The sequence below is a fragment of the Atractosteus spatula genome, chromosome 27 (genome assembly GCF_055471065.1).
Source record: "Atractosteus spatula isolate fAtrSpa1 chromosome 27, fAtrSpa1.hap1, whole genome shotgun sequence".
NCBI classification, from domain to species: domain Eukaryota; kingdom Metazoa; phylum Chordata; class Actinopteri; order Semionotiformes; family Lepisosteidae; genus Atractosteus; species Atractosteus spatula.
The window spans coordinates 957165-975093 of NC_142732.1; the positions used below are offsets into that span (position 1 = coordinate 957165).

At 44.2% G+C, this 17929-nt stretch overlaps 1 protein-coding gene across 10 annotated transcripts in view; it reads right to left on the minus strand.

Annotated features, from left to right (window-relative positions):
- Positions 1–17929, minus strand: part of cux1a (cut like homeobox 1a) — a 177821-nt gene that overhangs the window by 119488 nt on the left and 40404 nt on the right. For 9 of the 10 annotated variants that reach the window (XM_088906608.1, XM_088906604.1, XM_088906600.1 and 6 more), the window contains exon 2: positions 16156–16266. In XM_088906608.1, the coding sequence (XP_088762734.1) occupies positions 16156–16266 (111 nt within the window). Of the gene's footprint in view, positions 1–16155; positions 16267–17149; positions 17218–17929 lie in introns of those variants that run through there. The other variant, XM_088906606.1, reaches the window with a different exon arrangement.

Sequence of the window (17929 nt, forward strand, 5' to 3'; positions counted from 1 at the left end):
GAATTTCACTTAATTCCTCAGAGGCAGTGAACTGTACTTAACTCACAGGCCGAGGCAGGTGTGAAGCCCTGCACATCAACAGGCAACCGTGCAAGAGCACTGCTCAAGACCCCACCCTTATCCATCGATACTCCATGTGTCTCCTGCTGCATTTTAATGGATTACAATTTGATGTTGCTTCTCAATCATAATACAAGAAAAGAATCGCTGACCCTATTCGCCTTCACTGCTGCCGTGTGGATTAACCTACAACAGGCTGCAGCAGGGGCACCCTGCCCGTGTTCAACACGCGCTCACGTGCTGCTCCGGACTGCCAAACCCTCCACTTTCTACATTTAACAGACGGTTTTGTTCTTGAATTGGTCTAACACACAGGAGTTGCCAAACAGGTTTTTTTTTTGTTTTAGAAAACAGATGATAACATCACAAAAGCACATCTACTCCTTTCGCTCTTTACATAATAAGATGAAAAGTTCACGAAGAAGATATGATCGACATGCCAGTCGATCGCAGCTCTAAAAGCTCTTTTCAAAATTAAAAAACAGAATTAGAGCCCTGGTTACAGTGCTTTCACGTCATTTCCTTCCCTGCTTCTTTCTCACCTTCCGAAGGGACGTTCCTCTGTTGCCCTTTCGATTGACACTACATGCTACCAGTTTCAGCTACTGCACTGCAGAAGAGTAACTGGGCTCATATTAGTGTTACATCACGGTTTCGTATGTCTTGTCTGCAGGGGCAGAGTACTAGGGAAACAGTGCGTTAGCAATTAACCTACACTGAACAAAACCAGCAACATTAGAAAGAGGACACTTAACAAATAAGGTTTATAGTTTACATGATGCCAGCTCCTTTACCTATTGTGCTACACTGATTAATCTCAGAACTCCTCACCTGCTGTATTTCACCAAGACGACGTGAGGAATAACAGATGCTGTCTTGTAATTATTTTATAGATCCCGAGCACAAGGTAAAGAGCTCTGGCATTTATCCATTTCTCTGTCAGCTTTCCTAACGTCCAATTCCCCTCTGCCTGTATGTCGCTCTGAATGAGGATTGCTTCCCTTCTATCAATTTCCCCGTCTGAAGTTTATTAGACATAAAGCACAAGGCTACACTCAGAAGGCGGCTCTAGGATCCACATAGCATGAATAATTAACCCCCGAAATCATTCAGCGATATTAGGGAAGGATGTTGTGTACACCCCTGAGAATCCGCTTTGAAAAGTCTGCTCCTCGCTCTGTCCAAGCTCAGGCTTGGTCTTTCTAGCTGAGCTCTCAAGCACTTCATTAAAGGCTTAACTGGACAAACAATTACCAATTACCTTAATCTGATCTTTTCCACCGTTTTAAAGATTTAGAAATCGAGTCTGCTGTGAAATGTCTAAACAACCTTTTTTTTAGGTCTGGCCTAATCTGACTGATCATGTTACATTAGCTCAATTAAGAACTGAAGCAACCAAAAGCTAAGCTGTAGTAAAAGACTAATAGATAAGATATTGTCAATCCAGGAAAAAAAAAACTTGAGGATTTCTCAAGGAATTCACTTTGTGCTCCACTCTAGTCCGCTGTGAAAGGAATGGAGGATGAAAGCCTGACTGCAGGACGCAGTATTCCTCTCCAGCTTGCCTTGGGGTGGGCAGGCCTCAGTGTTGATGTGTGTAAGCAGAGCCTGGGTAAACAAGGCCCTGCTGCAGCAGGGACGTGATGACTGAGGGATGACCCTGACTGCAACCCCTCCCTCAAAGACTGAGGCCTCCCAGCCTCCACCCGCTGACAACTGACACCCGATCGCAGCCCAGCTCCCAGCTCCCGTCCCCACATACAGAGGAGACCGAGGCCCAGCCAGGACACACACACTATACATGCTTTACTCTCTGTGCCTCACATCAAAATAGGAAAAAATGGTCTTTTTACCAAATGAGATGTAGTAGTTCTTCTGGTTCTCGTCCTGCTTTGTCTATGGTTGTTTCTGCTTATATTATTACTTCTCATGCCAAATGACTGCTCAGCAACATCAGCTTACAAAACAGTGCAACACTGAAAGCAGGCATGTGGGGTTGTACATAACAGGCAGCTACTGGTCTTCTCTCTCCCCTCCTGCCTTTCTGCTTTGTATCTAGAATCTGTTAAAACCATCCGTCTAACTCCATTACAGATAGAGAACTTGGTAAGGTTTACCAGCTGTTGCTGCAGAAAAAATAAATCTCTTTAAATCAAGAGATGTTGAGTTACAAAAGTATAATTCACTAGCATAGCCTTAGAAAATTGCATACAATTTTGGTTACCATGTTATAGAAAATGTATTGTTGCCTTGCAATCAGTACAGAGAAGATCAGCCAGAAATAATCTGGGTTTAAAGGAATGTCCTGTACTGACAGGCTGAAGGAACAGAATCTTTTCAGTCTCGAACAGTGATACAAGTATACACACAAGCCTCAAAGGCACTGACAAAGTCATCCCAGTGGACTTTAGAATAAGCAGTGAAATATGAACCAGACGACATGAGCCACAAGTGGAAATTTCATGGAAGAACAGGAAATACCCAAAGGGTTGTAGAAGTATGGAACAAGCTATCTGCCCATGTTGTTGAAGGCAATACCCTGGCCTCTTTCTGCCTGGATGGGTTCCTTGGATCAACAAGCTACCAACAACCACACAGGTCAGAAGGGCTGGCTAGCCTCTCGCTAGCAACATTTCTTGTGTTCTTAAATGTTCTCCTTACTTTCGTATTTTCAAGCAGACTGAAGAAAGTCCATGCAAGTAGGAGTGTAACACTTTTTTGTGTCTCACCTGAACACAGCTGCACAAAGCAATCATAATGTGACATCCAACAAAACGTAGTTAGATCTACTGTGTATTAAAATTATCACACTCTCTTGCTTGTCCAAAAATAGAGCAAGGTATAGCAAACTTTAGAAAACTTTATTTTTAGTTCGAACAAAAGACACATCACACTACTTTCGCTTCATTAACACATTTCTCACCAAGGTGTTTTCATGTCTTTAGCAAATTGTTGAAAGAGAGCAGAAAAGGTGTGAAAACAGAAACAGCAGAAACCCTCATCGTACTGATACACACCTTGTCAACACGAGACAAACTTTTTAACAGTACAGCAGAAGATGCTCATCGTTACGACGGGGTTTAACTATGACAAGATCCCTCTCTGTACAAGCCCAGGCAAGATGAGCCTGCTGCGCTCCAGGTGTGATGTCGTACAAGTGCCGCGTGAAAACACCGTGTAGTGCGGGCGGTTTCGGGGACTAGAGCGCTCTTATCTGCTGGGATTGACTGCGAGCAACTGAGAAGGCAACAGGACCGTGACGGATCGGCTGTCATCGGGGCAGACACAGGAAGACTGATGGCCCAGGCCTTTCACCAGAGACGCCCGAGACAGTCCCAGAGGGGGCTGCCGCCAGGGAGCCAGTTTAGCGGCCCATGATTCCTCGCTCCCAAAACGAAATTCGGCCTGTACCCTGAGAGAGTGCCTTCACTGGTAGTGGTCATTTCTTTCCAAAGCGTAGGGAGCTGCTAGACCCAGGACTGCACAACCTTGGTAAAGGGCAACAAAAGGTTTCAGCTGTACATGCGCTACAAAGAGACCTGCAGCAAAAAAGGCAATAAGCAAAGGAGAAGCCAATATTCTGTAATTTTGAATATCTTAAAGGCAAAGCTTTTCAGGCGATGCAAAGGACACAATCTCCCTTTTCTACTGCCCTCCCACTTCCAGCAGCTAACAAACTCCCTTCCAACAAAGAAAGGCAAATTCCACACATTCTTCCTAGTTTCAAATGAAAATGGAAAGTCACTCTACATATTTAACAGCACGCTGCACAATAGGAGCTTGTGTAGTATGAAAGATGGATGAGCAGGGAAGGCCAAAGAGCTGAACGTCACAGACCCACTACACTGTCTTCACTGCCTGAAGCTCTGAGACTACCCCACTGCAGTCAGGCTGGCCATAAAACGTCTCTTAGCAAAACACAAATAAAAGGTGGAAACTATTAAAAGAATACGACCTAGAGGAAAGCCACATGCCGCGCTGCACTGTAGTAGTTTTCCACACTGACACAGGAGTTTGAACGCTGTTCGGCCTGCTCTGGCTCTGCAGTTCTCAAGAATAACCACCGTTAACAACGCTCATCCCTACAAATATCAAGAACAAATATCAAGAACATAAAGATGTTATCTTGATCACGTAAGATCCATTCCAGGCTGAATTTCCTATAAAATGACAGAAGATGGTATTAAATAAAAGGCCCAATTTTACATTTCAGATTTATCTTCATTAGAGGGACATGCTGTGATGTGCAGTATGATATGTTATACATTTTCAAGTGACTGTGTAGGTACAGGTCTCATCAAAAGACATGCTTGGCTGTATTCTGCGTTTCATACTTAAATCATTCATGTTTTTGCAAGAAGAGACCCCCCCGCAGAGCAGGGGATTCAGCTCAGCCAGGTGTACGCTGAGTCTCGGGTCGCCCCAGTCACAGCCGGGCAGTGGCAGGGCCCGGGTTCGAGCCGGTGGTGTCTGGAGCACAACGACCAGCTCTACTGGCCGAGCCCCAGGAAGAGCCGCATGTGGGCGAGAAAGGAAGCAGGAAGCGAATCGCAGAGAGCAGTGGTAAAGAGTGGTCCCATGGTGGGCAGGTTAGCTCCCTCCTTGAGCAAATAGCTTCTTGAGGAGGGCTTTAGAAAGGCAGCCAATGACTTGTCCCAGGGGAAGAGGATATGGCTTCTATTCAAGAGCTGTCACTTCTGTTTTACTGTCAAGCCAGTATTAGCAGACCAGATGGACCCCAACGCTTTAGGCAGATATGCGCTGCACCAGTGCATCAAACAACAGAGCTTAAAATCCTCAAAATAAAACAGTCAGGGCATTTCAACGCCATCACCGCCCAGTGGACACGCTACAGTTTCTTCTCTTCAGGGATGAAGAGGGAGAATGCCTCAGATCTAGCTGGAGAGCCTTCCAATTATCTGAAACATTTAGATAAGGATCACGTGAGACAACTGCCATATGAGCATGAAAACAGAGACTTCAGACAGGCGTCTGAGTACTACAATAAAAACTTTAGCTATACCTTCAACAGCAACACCTCTGAGACCATGAAACTTTAAGCTTCTCATTCTTACCGGGTTAAGTATTACAAACCCATTTTTATTATTGCTTCATGACTGAATGTAGAAGCGATGGATTTTTTTTTAATTCTCCTGATTAGATAGGGCAAAATCTTGCCTGAACACTCCTAAGGCACCAGCAGGACTCCCTGGTACCACATTACATTACACATAAAGGTCCAGCTAAAACTGTAAAGTAAGTCTTTAACGTTTAAGAGTCATGACCTTACACTGAACTTTAATTCCCAAGTGAAACATGCTGGCTATGTGCCTCAGTTGTTCAGTTTAGTATTATTGAATACTGTATAGTTAATGGCATAAGTTCAGCATGGTATTAGCAACAGTTGCAGAGATAAAAGCATGCCAAATGCTGTTTCAGAGTACTTCACTTTTAAGAAAGCGAGCACTGAATAAACAGTTTCAATCACAGTTAACGAAATGCTTTACTGCAGTCTCTCAGATAAGAGTTGACAGCAAGGAAAAAGGCAACTTCATCAACGTGCAAAGGAAGGACCAAGAACCATTTTGTTTGGACAGTTTAGGTCAATGGAACTGATTCACTAAGACTCACAAGTCAGAACCTCACAAGTGCAAGTTTCAACCTTGATCATCTCTTCAAGCAATACATTCCTGTGTGATGTTCAGATCACGTTCACAGATTCCACCCCTAAGGAAGGATTTTAATATCTGAGCTCTTCCTGCCTGGCCAGTCCAGATTCCCACCCATAAGCCAGCTCAATAGTTCCTCTCTTCTCCACTCCTGCGGATGAGCTACTGGTGCAAAATGAGTGGTGGGGCCACCCCAGACTGTGCTGCCCTTCAGTTGGCACTCTGGCCTTCCCCCTCTCTGGCACCGATGCCACTCTGTCCTTCCACATAGGTCCCCAGGTAATTTACTAACGATATTGCACCCGTAACTCCTCCAGGTATTTTTCAAATAAAGTCACAAAACATCAGGAAACCTTCAGGACAACACAGAATGTTGGTTGCAACAGGACTTAAGTTCTCTGGAAAGCCCTGTTGAAATTCTGTCACCAAAGGAGAACAAAAGTCCTTCTTGAAAACCAAGTCCTTCTTGGCACCAGGAAAGAAAATGAGGTTGAAGAGTTTTACTGTGCATTGTAGAACTTCACTAAAAAGCATCATCTGTGAAATCCGTCTTTATTTATATACTGTATTCAATCAGCTACCCATCCAGAATGAGCGAGCTAAGACTGGCGAGTGATGAGTCAGTGCAGTGAGCTGTTTTTCCATTAGTGAAGGCCTCACCTCTTAATGATTAGCACCATCATCAATACGATTTAAAAAAAAATAGCTTAAGAGATGGAAATTTGAGATTCCCGACAGTCTGGCGTGGGAATGTTCCCACAAGAGCTGCGTTATCTGTAAAATCTCCACTCACTCTCAGTCTTCGCAGGGACCCCTAGTGTTGTGAAGTCAGATTTATGGCTGGTGTAAGGGAGTCACAAGAAGAGGGTCATTTACTGATCTGCTGGAACACTTCCTGATGATGTTATTAAGCTCTAATTAGCTTTACAGAGATGAGCCCACGGTGACTCCAACAACTACACATTTTTTGGAGCACTTGTATAAAGACGGGAAACACCCTTCTTAGGAGTTAAAACTTAATTTTAAGGTGATCTTTAAATTATTGCTTGTTTGGCAGTTGCGTGTTTTTATTCTGATTTTATTTTTACTTTAAAATTCCTCCCACTGTGATCCCAACAAGCATGCAGTATAAACTGACCGGAGCCACTTCAAGAAAAGGAAGAACTACCAAGAACCTGCCTCTCGTTCGGCTCCTTCTTGTCAGCAATGGGTTCTGCTTGGGACGCACAGGTCTGGGCTGCGCGGAGCTGTGGCCGTCACACCGTGCCCACGAGCCCTGTACAAACCCCAGGTGCAGAGTGGGGTGGAGGTGGGGTTTCAGCTTTACCTGCCTGCAATGGCCCTGCTCGTTGAGCCCAGTCCATGATGTCAGGAGTCAAACTCGGCTCCCCCTCTGCCTCCATCTGTGCTCCCGGAGTCAGAGCGGATTACAGGGAACGCCTCTTAAATCAATAGCTTGTTTCACCGGAGAGGCTTCCACGCTGGGTTTTCTCACCGTCTTGCTGGTAAATATCCTTGTGTCGTGTTAGAAAGAGCTATAATTAACTGTGCAAGACGCCAGTCAGCCAGAGCGGGCACGATGCCAGCGGATCAGCCCTAATTACTATATTCACTTTGTCAGGAACGCTCACTTTGCAGCTCCTTCTGATTCGCCCTGGCAGCCCCTGAAATCCCTCAGCACAAGACATCACATCCTCCGACGGCTGGTCTTTTAATCACAGGCGACTAGCTGGAGGCACGCAGGCAGTCAAACCGCCACCCGGGCTGCCCCGGGGTGGCGCAGAGACCCAGGGCCTCGGCCTGGCCTGGGAAATCAATGCACACAAGACCACAGTTCTTGGCAAGTCAACACGATCCAGTTCACCTCCGGTTCTTAAAATTCTCGGAAGGGGCTACGTCTGGGACTCAAGCTATCACGTCTCTAACATAAAGTGGCACCAACCTGCGCACATCTAGGACAGGAAAAGAACAATTTAATAAAAATCAGTGTGAAGACCACACTTCAGAAGTGAAAATTAAGGTTAATAAAAATGACAGATTTTCCATTCAAACTACACCATTATTTCTTACATGTTTTACACTGCACTCGGTTATAAAAATTCCTCTTTTCCTCTAAGATCAGTCCGTTTGAGAGTCTTAAAAATGAGGTTTCTGCACAAAACTCAAGAGTTCTGAACTAACAAGCAAGGCTGTATTAGGTGAGTAGTATCTTGTTTATTGGTTTAGTTCTCCGATCAACTGCATTTGCTGGTGTGTCAAAGCAAAGCAGCAAAGACCTGATCCTTCTTTACAATAGCTAATGCTCCCATTATTTCAACATACATTTAACGTGCAAATGTCTGGAAAGAGGTAAATAAAACAACACCGAATGGTTCAGAGGTGATAGTGACTATTATTATACAGATTCAATTTGAAGGGAATACAGACAGTGGCCTGAATTTCAGAGCCAAGACTATGGGAACGACACTACAGCCTAGTCACTGAAACTGGGAGGAACAACTCAAAACCTGCATGGAAATAAAGAGGGACTTCTTGCAGAGGCTGAAGAAACTGAGCACTAAAACAAGGAACAGGGGTGAAAATCTCTCAGAAGAGGCAAAGGCCCATGTCCCCACTGCCCCCAAGAAAGAAAGAACACAATAGCTGGTAACTAAATTTGGGCACAGCTGGCAGCTGCTTTAAAAAAAAAAACCACTGTTCTAAAGCTGACTTTCATACCAGCACTTTTCCAGACAGCGCTTGTTTTAAATTATGGATGTCTAAGGTGACGAGAAATGGATTTTAATGAAAAGGCAGAGTTAGCACACCCTACCAGCTCTGAAGGCTCTTGCTTAAGTGGGGATCCTCGAGGAGGTGCAACTGAAAAACAGTCAACTTTAAATGCCACAGGAAGCACAGCGGCCAGGCAGTCTTCTCCTAAGTGATGCTAACTTAACAGGAGGCCCATTTCCTGACTGCGGGCCCTTTTACAGGGCGAGATTAATGAAAGAATGAAAGAAATGAATCAGGCCACCGTTTTAAAAAAGAAAAGACTATTCTGTAGCCACAAACCTCTGGTCGGAAATCTAGAACTTTGACACTCAACTGCAAGAAAGGTGGCCATCAAATGGGACTGCAACCCTTTGTACACTTGTCCTTTCGACCGAAGATGCAAAACAACACACATGCCACTTTTAACCCAGGAAAAACTCAGCACTGTGAGCTAGCAGGGTTGAAAATATCCGTCCCGGTCTGGAAACTCACATGTTATTGCAATAGGGGCACCGCAAGAGAGCAGCCCCAAACAAAGGCAATGGATCACTCTTCTATGGACTGATCCCAACCCTTCTCACATCTGAAGCCACCATCACCATCATTTAAAACGTCCTTCATTCACAGGGATGGGAATGTTGGGAGTGGCATCAAAACCTTGAATCTTGCACAGGGTTGACTAAGCACGTCTTCCTGCAGAAAAAACTACAAGTGATGAAAGCTCACAGGGAAGGGTCAGGCACCACAGAGCCTAAGCGTAACCTATTCCTTCTGCTTCTGTGCTCCGCCCGGGACGAACAAGGTGTGAATGTCCATGTATTTACAGATGAACCAAGATGTGTGGGTACAGATCTCTCCCTCCCTAAAAACACCACAACATCAGCTCAGCAGTAATTTTAGGGCGTCTGGTTCGAATACATGGAGACCTCTGAGGGATGAGAGCCACGATGGTCTCCTTCACAGAGCTGAAGAAGCTCCACAGCCGAACCTGAATACATTAGGAGAGGCAGGGGGACAGGCGATTTGAGCTTTGGGTCATTTGCTGCATCATGAAATCTGCACTAGACTGTGCCTGCAAACAGCCCTCCACCCCAAAACTGCAGCGCATAAAAGAGTGATTCCAAATTAAAACAAAGACAAGGGCAGCCCAGGCTCAGTAAGCAAGTGACCTAGCTGCTGTACACACGCTGATTCACTGTTTACACAGAACAGCTCTTCTGCACTTCAGCAAAAAAATCAGTGACTGTACAGGAGGGAAAGGAAACTACACCAAGCAGGTTACAGAGGGGTACAGTGAACTCTGCAGCAATTAAGGTAGCTTTCCAGCTTGGAGCGACAGAGTATGAAATTTCCTCCCCTCGGCCGGAACCCCTTGATGTTTTTGTACCTTCAGTTCTGGGCAGCAGCAGCAAGATCATTTTTTACAGAGTTCACAGAATCCCTGAGAACACAGCCTCCCAGCCAAAACCCCAGCACGATTAATTTAGTAACGGGTTATTAAGCTCAAACATAAATTGCAACCTTGGACATTTTAAAAGGAAAAGAAGCCTGATTTATTGGAGAGCTGGAGACAAAGCAGGTTTTTATTTTCCATTTATTCATCAACACTCTCTGAAGCACTAAGGCACAAGGAATTTGCAAGAAGAAAAAAGAAAATATATTCTTTAAGGCTTAGTCTAACTAGACTGGTAGTGGCCTCCATGATCAAAAAATAAAGAGGTCAACATGAAATGAGAAAAGTGGAATATCTAAAGAGCCTCTCCTGCTTGGTTCTTAGGGTAGTCAGTACAAGTGAAATTGACCTATAACCACAAAGAATTATTTAAAATGCCCAGGAATCCATATACATATACTGACAACAAACAGGACAGAAGTTTTACTGTTCAACTCCAAACTTCCTAAGCTTCATAAAGCATGTTAAAAGTGATTATAGTTCTTACTTTCAGGCCACCTGCCTACTCAGTAATAAGACATAATGAAATGATCACTATTGGATTTTTACAGGTGATCACTACTATTAGGAGAGACATTCGGGAGGGAGATCTTTTCTTTGTGAGCCCAGTCCTCCCAGTCAGGAGGCACTGGAGCAGCACCCTTCTCCAGGCTGCACTGCAAGTTCAGTGTCTCCCAAAAACACGATCCCCTCAGACCCCAAACTCAATTGACTCTCTAGCGTGCCTCCGGGGGAAAGACGATCTTTGATCTCCACTGAACACACTCTCCCAGCCTGTGGACTTCACTTACCAGCTAAATATAACTTTTAATTGACCAAGTGTCATGCTAACGAAATTAGAAGCTTCTGTTCTGTACGCAATGCCTGATGTGTTCCAACCACTTAAGAAGGAATATGTGTTTTATCGTATACCACAGCTTTGCTGAAATTTATCCAGCTTTTACTGTAGAGGCATGCAAAGAGCACATTGGTCAAGGAGTCTATCTTAAATCACATCCTGCCATATTCACAAATAGAGTCTGTTTAAACAGTGCTCTTTGCTTAAAGGATTGTGTACAATGTCAAGGACTGTTTTTTTTAATTCTTCAATAGTGTGAGCAGATCAAAATTGATTATAATTTTACTTAGTTATGAAGTGTACTAGACATAGAAATAAAAGATATCCTGTCTTACAATGGATTTGGCATTGCGACAGCTTCAGGTCAAAATGTTACATCAGTTCCCAAGCTCAAATCTTTCAAAGTCAGAGGTTTGAACAGTATGAACACATTCAGCCATTCATTGAGAGCTTGGGATCCCATTCGCAACAGTAACAAGTAAGGCTCTTCTTCAGGTCAGGGTAGAAGGGGCTCTCATTTGTAAGCTTTATGCTCTTATGGTTTCAGATAGCTTCACTTTTAGCTACTACACAGGCCACAATGCCTTGCAAGAGCCCAGCTTCAAGGACTAGAACACTAACCACACAGATCAGCCTACAAGGCAAACAAGTCTTCGTCTGATCGCTAACTAGGAAGACTGTCTCCCTGTCCATTCCACCAGACCACACTACCACCTAACCCCTGTGCTCCACCCTGAAACAGCCTTAACTGGAGCTCTGCTGCACAGATATTGACTGTAGCCTAATGTAAAGACAAACAAGTGACTCACTTTGACTTTTTTCCCCTTCACACCACAGGATTATAACTAATAATGCCGAGAAAGGAGGAGTTAAAAACAAACGGAGGGCAAGCAAGCCTTGCTTTAATCTATTCTGGAATGCTGCCGGTCCAAAAACAACTCCTTCAACCCCCCCCCCGCTTCCCACTCCATCCATTTGCTTAATCTCACACCCATCATTCCAGTCCATTACACAACCGCACACTTTAGAGCCCTGTCTAATCCTGATTAAACTGTATTTGTCATGATAAGTACCTGATATTTCCCGGCTCTTGAATTATTAGAACTTCGCCATTACACTGCCACATGATCGAGCAAGAGGAAGTTGAACCCCCACCCCCATTCCAGCCTCACTCTCCAGTCATTTCTCTTCTGTGTGACTCTGCTCTTGCTACAGCTTTTCTGCTGTTGAGAGTTGCCCTGGGCAATCAGTCAAAAATTAGCAGTAGGCATGTTGACCTTGCAATTTGAGAGGATGCTGCTAGCCTGGACTGTTCAAACTGCACAGCTAAGACTTGATCTCTTTTTTTTCTGACCAGCTGGGATATGACAATGAGCCCAGCTTGAACACAAGTGTCAACAGCTGGCCTCAGCACTTAACAACCTGACTTTGATGAGTCAACACACTTTTAATGTCTTTATCTTCCCACGCAGTAAATACAGAGGAACAGTTCTGAAGCTATTAGGTCACCATCATCATATCTCTCCTGCTAAAGTAGATCAGAGCAGCACTGCCCAACTAGAGGGGCACTGGCACTATTGTATTTCTGTCAAGGCTGAATGTACTATGAGGTGCCTTTTATCACAGAACTTAAGAAATCATACCTTTGTAATCTAATGTGCCTGCAACTGTATTACACTGCAAGACACGAATGCAATTTTACATAAAGTAATACATAAACGGAGGGGCTTGCGCTCCGGGATCCACTTCCAGCCAGAGGGTGTAACTCCCAAATAAAAGCAGTTACAGACACTAATGTAAGATATTTATATACTTCTAATAAAACTCATTTTGCTCTTTTACTCTTGCTGAGCCTTTCAAGTGCCTTTTCTTGAATTAATACGACACCGTTTTCGCTATTTAGGTTTGTAGATGAGAATTAAGTGTGGGCACCTTGATTTAACCATTCTAAATACCAAATGTTAAGGCTGACGATTTTTAAATATTAAAAATTGACTTTAATATTTTCTTTACGAATTCTTTGCCCTGAACTTTGTTTTTTCAGGGTTTTTTGCTTCACACACAGGAGGAAGAACGGTCCTCTTTTTGTGGTCTCAGTTTTAACAAACTAAAATGCAGCCATGCATAGCAGCAGTGAAGTCTCTACAAAATCACAGAACCGAAGAACAGCATAAAAATATCTTTTAAACCTCTGCTGACGTGTGAAAAGCAACCAGGAAATGATGTCAGTTTCTTCTAAATCAGGTGCAGCCAGAGTCCATCTTAATATTCATTTTCTTTGGACCAGATCTTGTGCGAGTATTGCAGCAAAGTAATACAGTGCCCTCCATAAGTACTGGGACAGTGAAGGCAAAACGGATGTTTTTGCTGTATACACAAACAATTAGGGTTTGAGATGAAAAGATGAATATGAAGAAAAAGTACAGGAGGTCACCTTTGATTTCTGGGTATCATTGCGCATATACACTTTAACATTGTAGAATAATACTGCTTTGTGTGTTCCATCCCACCATTTAAGGTGAGCTTAAGTATGGGGACAAATTAACAAAGTAAATTAAAGTTGTACAAAACAGTATTTGTCTGCAAATCCTTTGCACACAATAACTGCTTCAAGCCTGCAATCCACTGTCATCACTAAGCTCGTATTGTTATTTTGAGGTACTTTGCCAAGCCTGTGCTGCTGCTATTTTCAGTTGCTGTTTGTCTGTGGAGTCTCTGAAATGCATGTTCAATAGGATTTAAATCACAAGATCGACTTGGCCAGTCCAAGACTTTCCACTTTTTTCCCCCTGATGAACTGCTTGGTTGCGCTGGCAGTCAGTCCTGCTGCATGATGAAGCCTCAGCCACTGAGTCTGGAGGCATTTTCTTGTAACACAGGCAGACAGTTGTTTCTGTGCACTTCTGAAGCCATTCTGCTGCCACAGCCATGAGTTACATCATCCATAAAGATGAGTGAGCCAGTTCCAGGGATAGCCATGCATGCCCAAGCCATGAACCTACCCCCGCCATGTTTCACAGATCAAGTGGTGCTCTGCATTGTCTGCAGTTTATTCCTTTCTCCACACTTTCACCTCGCCATCACTTTGGTACAGGTCTACCCGTCTCATCTGTCCACAACACTTTGTTCCAGATATCATCTGGCTCATCTCTGTCAAAGCTGTAATCTGGCCTCCCAAGGCAGACACCAAAGGGGAAAGAAAAGGCCAAATCCAACACTACACATTCACATCTTTTGCCTTTTTGTGTGACAATCAATACAACAGGAAACTCCTGACCAGTAATAAACACCTGGCAGCCAAATTGTCCCAAAAACTGACCTGAAATGGGGGACTGAACACAAAAAATGTTACTCTAAAATGGTACAACATATAAGCACAGAAATTCTTAGAAATAAAAGGTGAAATTCTGTGCCTTAGCCACATATTCATCTTTTCAACCCAAATCCAAACTGCTTGATATTTGGCAAGAGTTTCGACTTCACTGTCCCAGTACTTATAGAGGGCGCTGGTATAACTGATAGAATTTAAAAGCAGGTTATGATTTCTTGAGAAAATCGGCTCTCATCAGGCGACGGCTGCCGCAATGGTCAACAACAGAAGTGTCGTCTGAGGGCACTGGACAGAGTGACCACACGATTCCCCAAAGCTGGGCCACAGCACATTCCTTGTGGTTAGAAGATCAACAACAAATGAATCACACTGGTGTGAGATTGTGAAATAGCACATTTTAGGACTTCAAACATGTTCTTTCCCACACAATAACATGGAAATGCCCCAAGCACTGCATGCCTGTAAGTTCAATTGCCCTTTTCTAAGCAACCTGAAGGTGGAAAAATAACTCATACAGACTCAGAGGGCTTGGTCAAGATGGTGCAAGTGAGGGTCTAGCTACTCCAACACTAAACCTCTATGACCAGTTTTATCAATCATAGCCTACAGTTGAAAAAGACATGGAAACCTTAGAATACTACACCAATAAGGGGCACGCCATCAGTGCCTAAATAGCTCACCTTGCTAACAAGGTTCTGAAACCAACACAGTACTATTAGTTTTCCCGATAGGAACTCTAACCTTCCAAGTGACTTGACAAGATTAAGATTTCTCTTTAGGAAAATAAAATATCCTTACATTGTAGAAAGCCGGCTCCCTTTAAACTCTGTTAGAACTTAAAGGAAGACTAACAATATGCAGAGGTTCATTCCACATTGAAAAAGCAGAAGAAAGAAAGAAGGAAAAACAAACTTTCAGCTGTTCAGCCCTCTTCTCATTAAAAATCACTTTATTAGCCATATACAATTTCTTGCATTAGGAATTTGTCTTTTCACATACCCCAGCTTGCTCTCACTGACACACACAGACAGGGAGAGAAAAGCTGGGGGTCAGAGCACAGGGTCAGCCATTTACGCGGCGCCCCTGAAGCAGCTGGGGTTAAGGGCCTTGCTCAGGGGCCCAACGAAGTAGGATTCCTCTGTCATCCGCTGGATTTGAACCGGCAACCTTCCAGCCACAGGCGCAGATCCTTAGCCACAGTATTAGCCTAATAACAAGGCAGGCTTCAGTGTATTCAAACTCATCTCAGATCAAGCCAAGAGCCCTCGCCTGGGGCCTGGAATAAAGAGCAGACACCCAGAGGTCCATCATCACACTTCATAATTGTGATGAACCCGGAAGCAGAGGTCAAAGCTGACACTGCCTCCACTGTGTGACTTGGGACCATAACCCCACTATTCCCCACCAGCGGGTAACACATCAGCAAGAGAACTGACAATAGTTTTCTCAGCTCACGGTACTCCGAGTTTAGACTGTCAGACTCAGGTCCTGTGTTTTCTACCTCCCAAGCTCTCAGTTAGAAGTGGATCCAATTGCAATACGATAGTACTTTATTGTCTGATTTCTCAGAAATCAGTGTTGTGTTCAAGCAGCTATTTTTTTTACACACAGAAACTTACAAAAAACATGCAAACAGAACAAATAAACATTATATCAAAAATACAACATGAACCCATTCATAGTCATTATGCTCCACTCCTACACAAATCCACACAGATTACCAGAACCTGTAAGTTCACTTCCCTAGTCTCAATTATTGCACAATACCCCCCCATTTTTGCATTGAACCACTAATCGCACTTGCCCATAAACCAGTACTCCTTTACTGTGAACTCTTTTATTGAGTAGTTTCATTGAATGTGGGATAAAATAATTCCTCATTTTGTTACATCTGCATTGAGGGACTCTGAAACATCTGTTTGAAGTAAAACTCATGAAGTGGATGTTTAGGATAAGCTTGCACTGATGTTCTGCATAAGCCCCACCCCTCCACACACACACACACACACACAAACACACACAAACACACATGTGCCTGGAATGACAGACTTACCTCTGGCGTGTTTTTCTTGAACTCGCGGCTCTGGTCAATGAGCTTTTTCCTGGACTGTTCGCTCTCATCCTGTCGGTTGGCCAGTACTGTGGCGGTGGCGTCGAGCTCTCTCTGCGAAGGAAGCACAGGGCAGGCCTGTAAGTGCACGTGGCTCGGCAGGGGGCCCCCTCACTGGCCTCGCGAGACGCGCGCGAAGCCCCTGTCTGCTCCGCGGCTCGGAGCCGAGTGCCGCCGCCGAGCCACAGCGCCAGAGAAAGAGCGAGGCTGAGGGGGGAGGGGGCCCTGCACATTCAGCCCTGAGCAGGGATCTGACAGTCGTCTCAGTTCAGCCCTGTTTCCTGACCTCCTTCTCACAGGCAGCGCCGTGTCTCCGGCTGCAAGCACAGCAAACCTCTGGTTTAACCGACTTGGGATTCACTGGACAAAATCTCTCAAGGGGTAAGTTTGCAAAATCAGAAACACCAGATTCTTCCCTGCAATAACAGCTAAATGCACAAATAATAAAAGTAAAACTAAATACTACAAGAACAATTCAGGAATATATCATTGGTGACCTATGGGGGTGGGGCAATAGCTTACAATGGGCGTTCACATTTCGGGTGCTGTAGTGAATTTTATACAGTATGTTTATGACGCATGAAATAAAGTATTTATGATTAAAAAGGCACAGAAACAATTTTCATTGTGTTGACTGCTACTATTAAAAAAGTCAAAAGATCCAGAAAGCATATATAATCATTACAAATATATAATTTTTCATATAATAGCACGTTTTAGGGCAGAAAACCCATTTTGTGATTAAACAGGCATTCTGCAATAACAAACACCCCTTCCTACCCATTAGTCTGCTAAACCGAGGGCTAAACTGCAAACCCCAAATGGAGTAAATGTTCCCATTCCTGCCTCAACCACATGAAGTGGAGAATTCTCTGGGTTAGACAACACAACAGCTGTTCGTAGGGAAAAAAACAAACAAGTCTATTTTTTGACTTACATGTGAAAAAATGAGTCATTTCATGAAAGGCAAGGGGTTTCTCCTTCGCAGGAAAGTATTGCATGGCAGCCTAATCCACTTCCTGATGGAGCAATATGATCAATGTTATTTTACCTCCACGCTTACGTCTAAGCAAACGTACCGAAAACAGCTCTGAAAACATCCGCCCACAGTCGGCTTGTGCAAGAACATGCAGTTTATACCCCCCCCCCCAAATGGATCCAGCTACTGCGCAACAGGAGCTTAACATCTGTTCTGATTTGTTAGCCCTCACTTCAGAACCCAAACCCGCGAGACGCCAAGAGACACCGGTGCTGTGGGAGAAGGGGAGACGTGACTGGTGCCGTGCCCAGGGTACGCAGAGAGTTCCCACAACTCGAAAGAAGTGAATGGCCTGCGCTCTCGACCCCATAGAGCTCAGCTGCAGCAGCACAGGGTTCTGTATAGTTGCTGACATCTGGGAGCCAGATGCAGGGAACAAATTATATTAATTAGGCTACAACACTGCTCAGCAGACTGTAACCCTGTACACAACAACTAGGGGCCTAACTCACCCATTGACACAACCCACAGCTCCCACTGCCTTCATTCTTACTGCTGTCATGCCATTACAGCTTCTTTCATTGGGCCATGTCAGCTACCAACATATTTCAAAAACCTGATGCCTGAAGCGACTAACTGTGGTATTCGCATCCACTGTGTATACTCCCACTTAAAGAGTTAGCAGCTAAACATATGCATCACCAGAAAACAAAGAGATGTCGGATTCAAATACACACT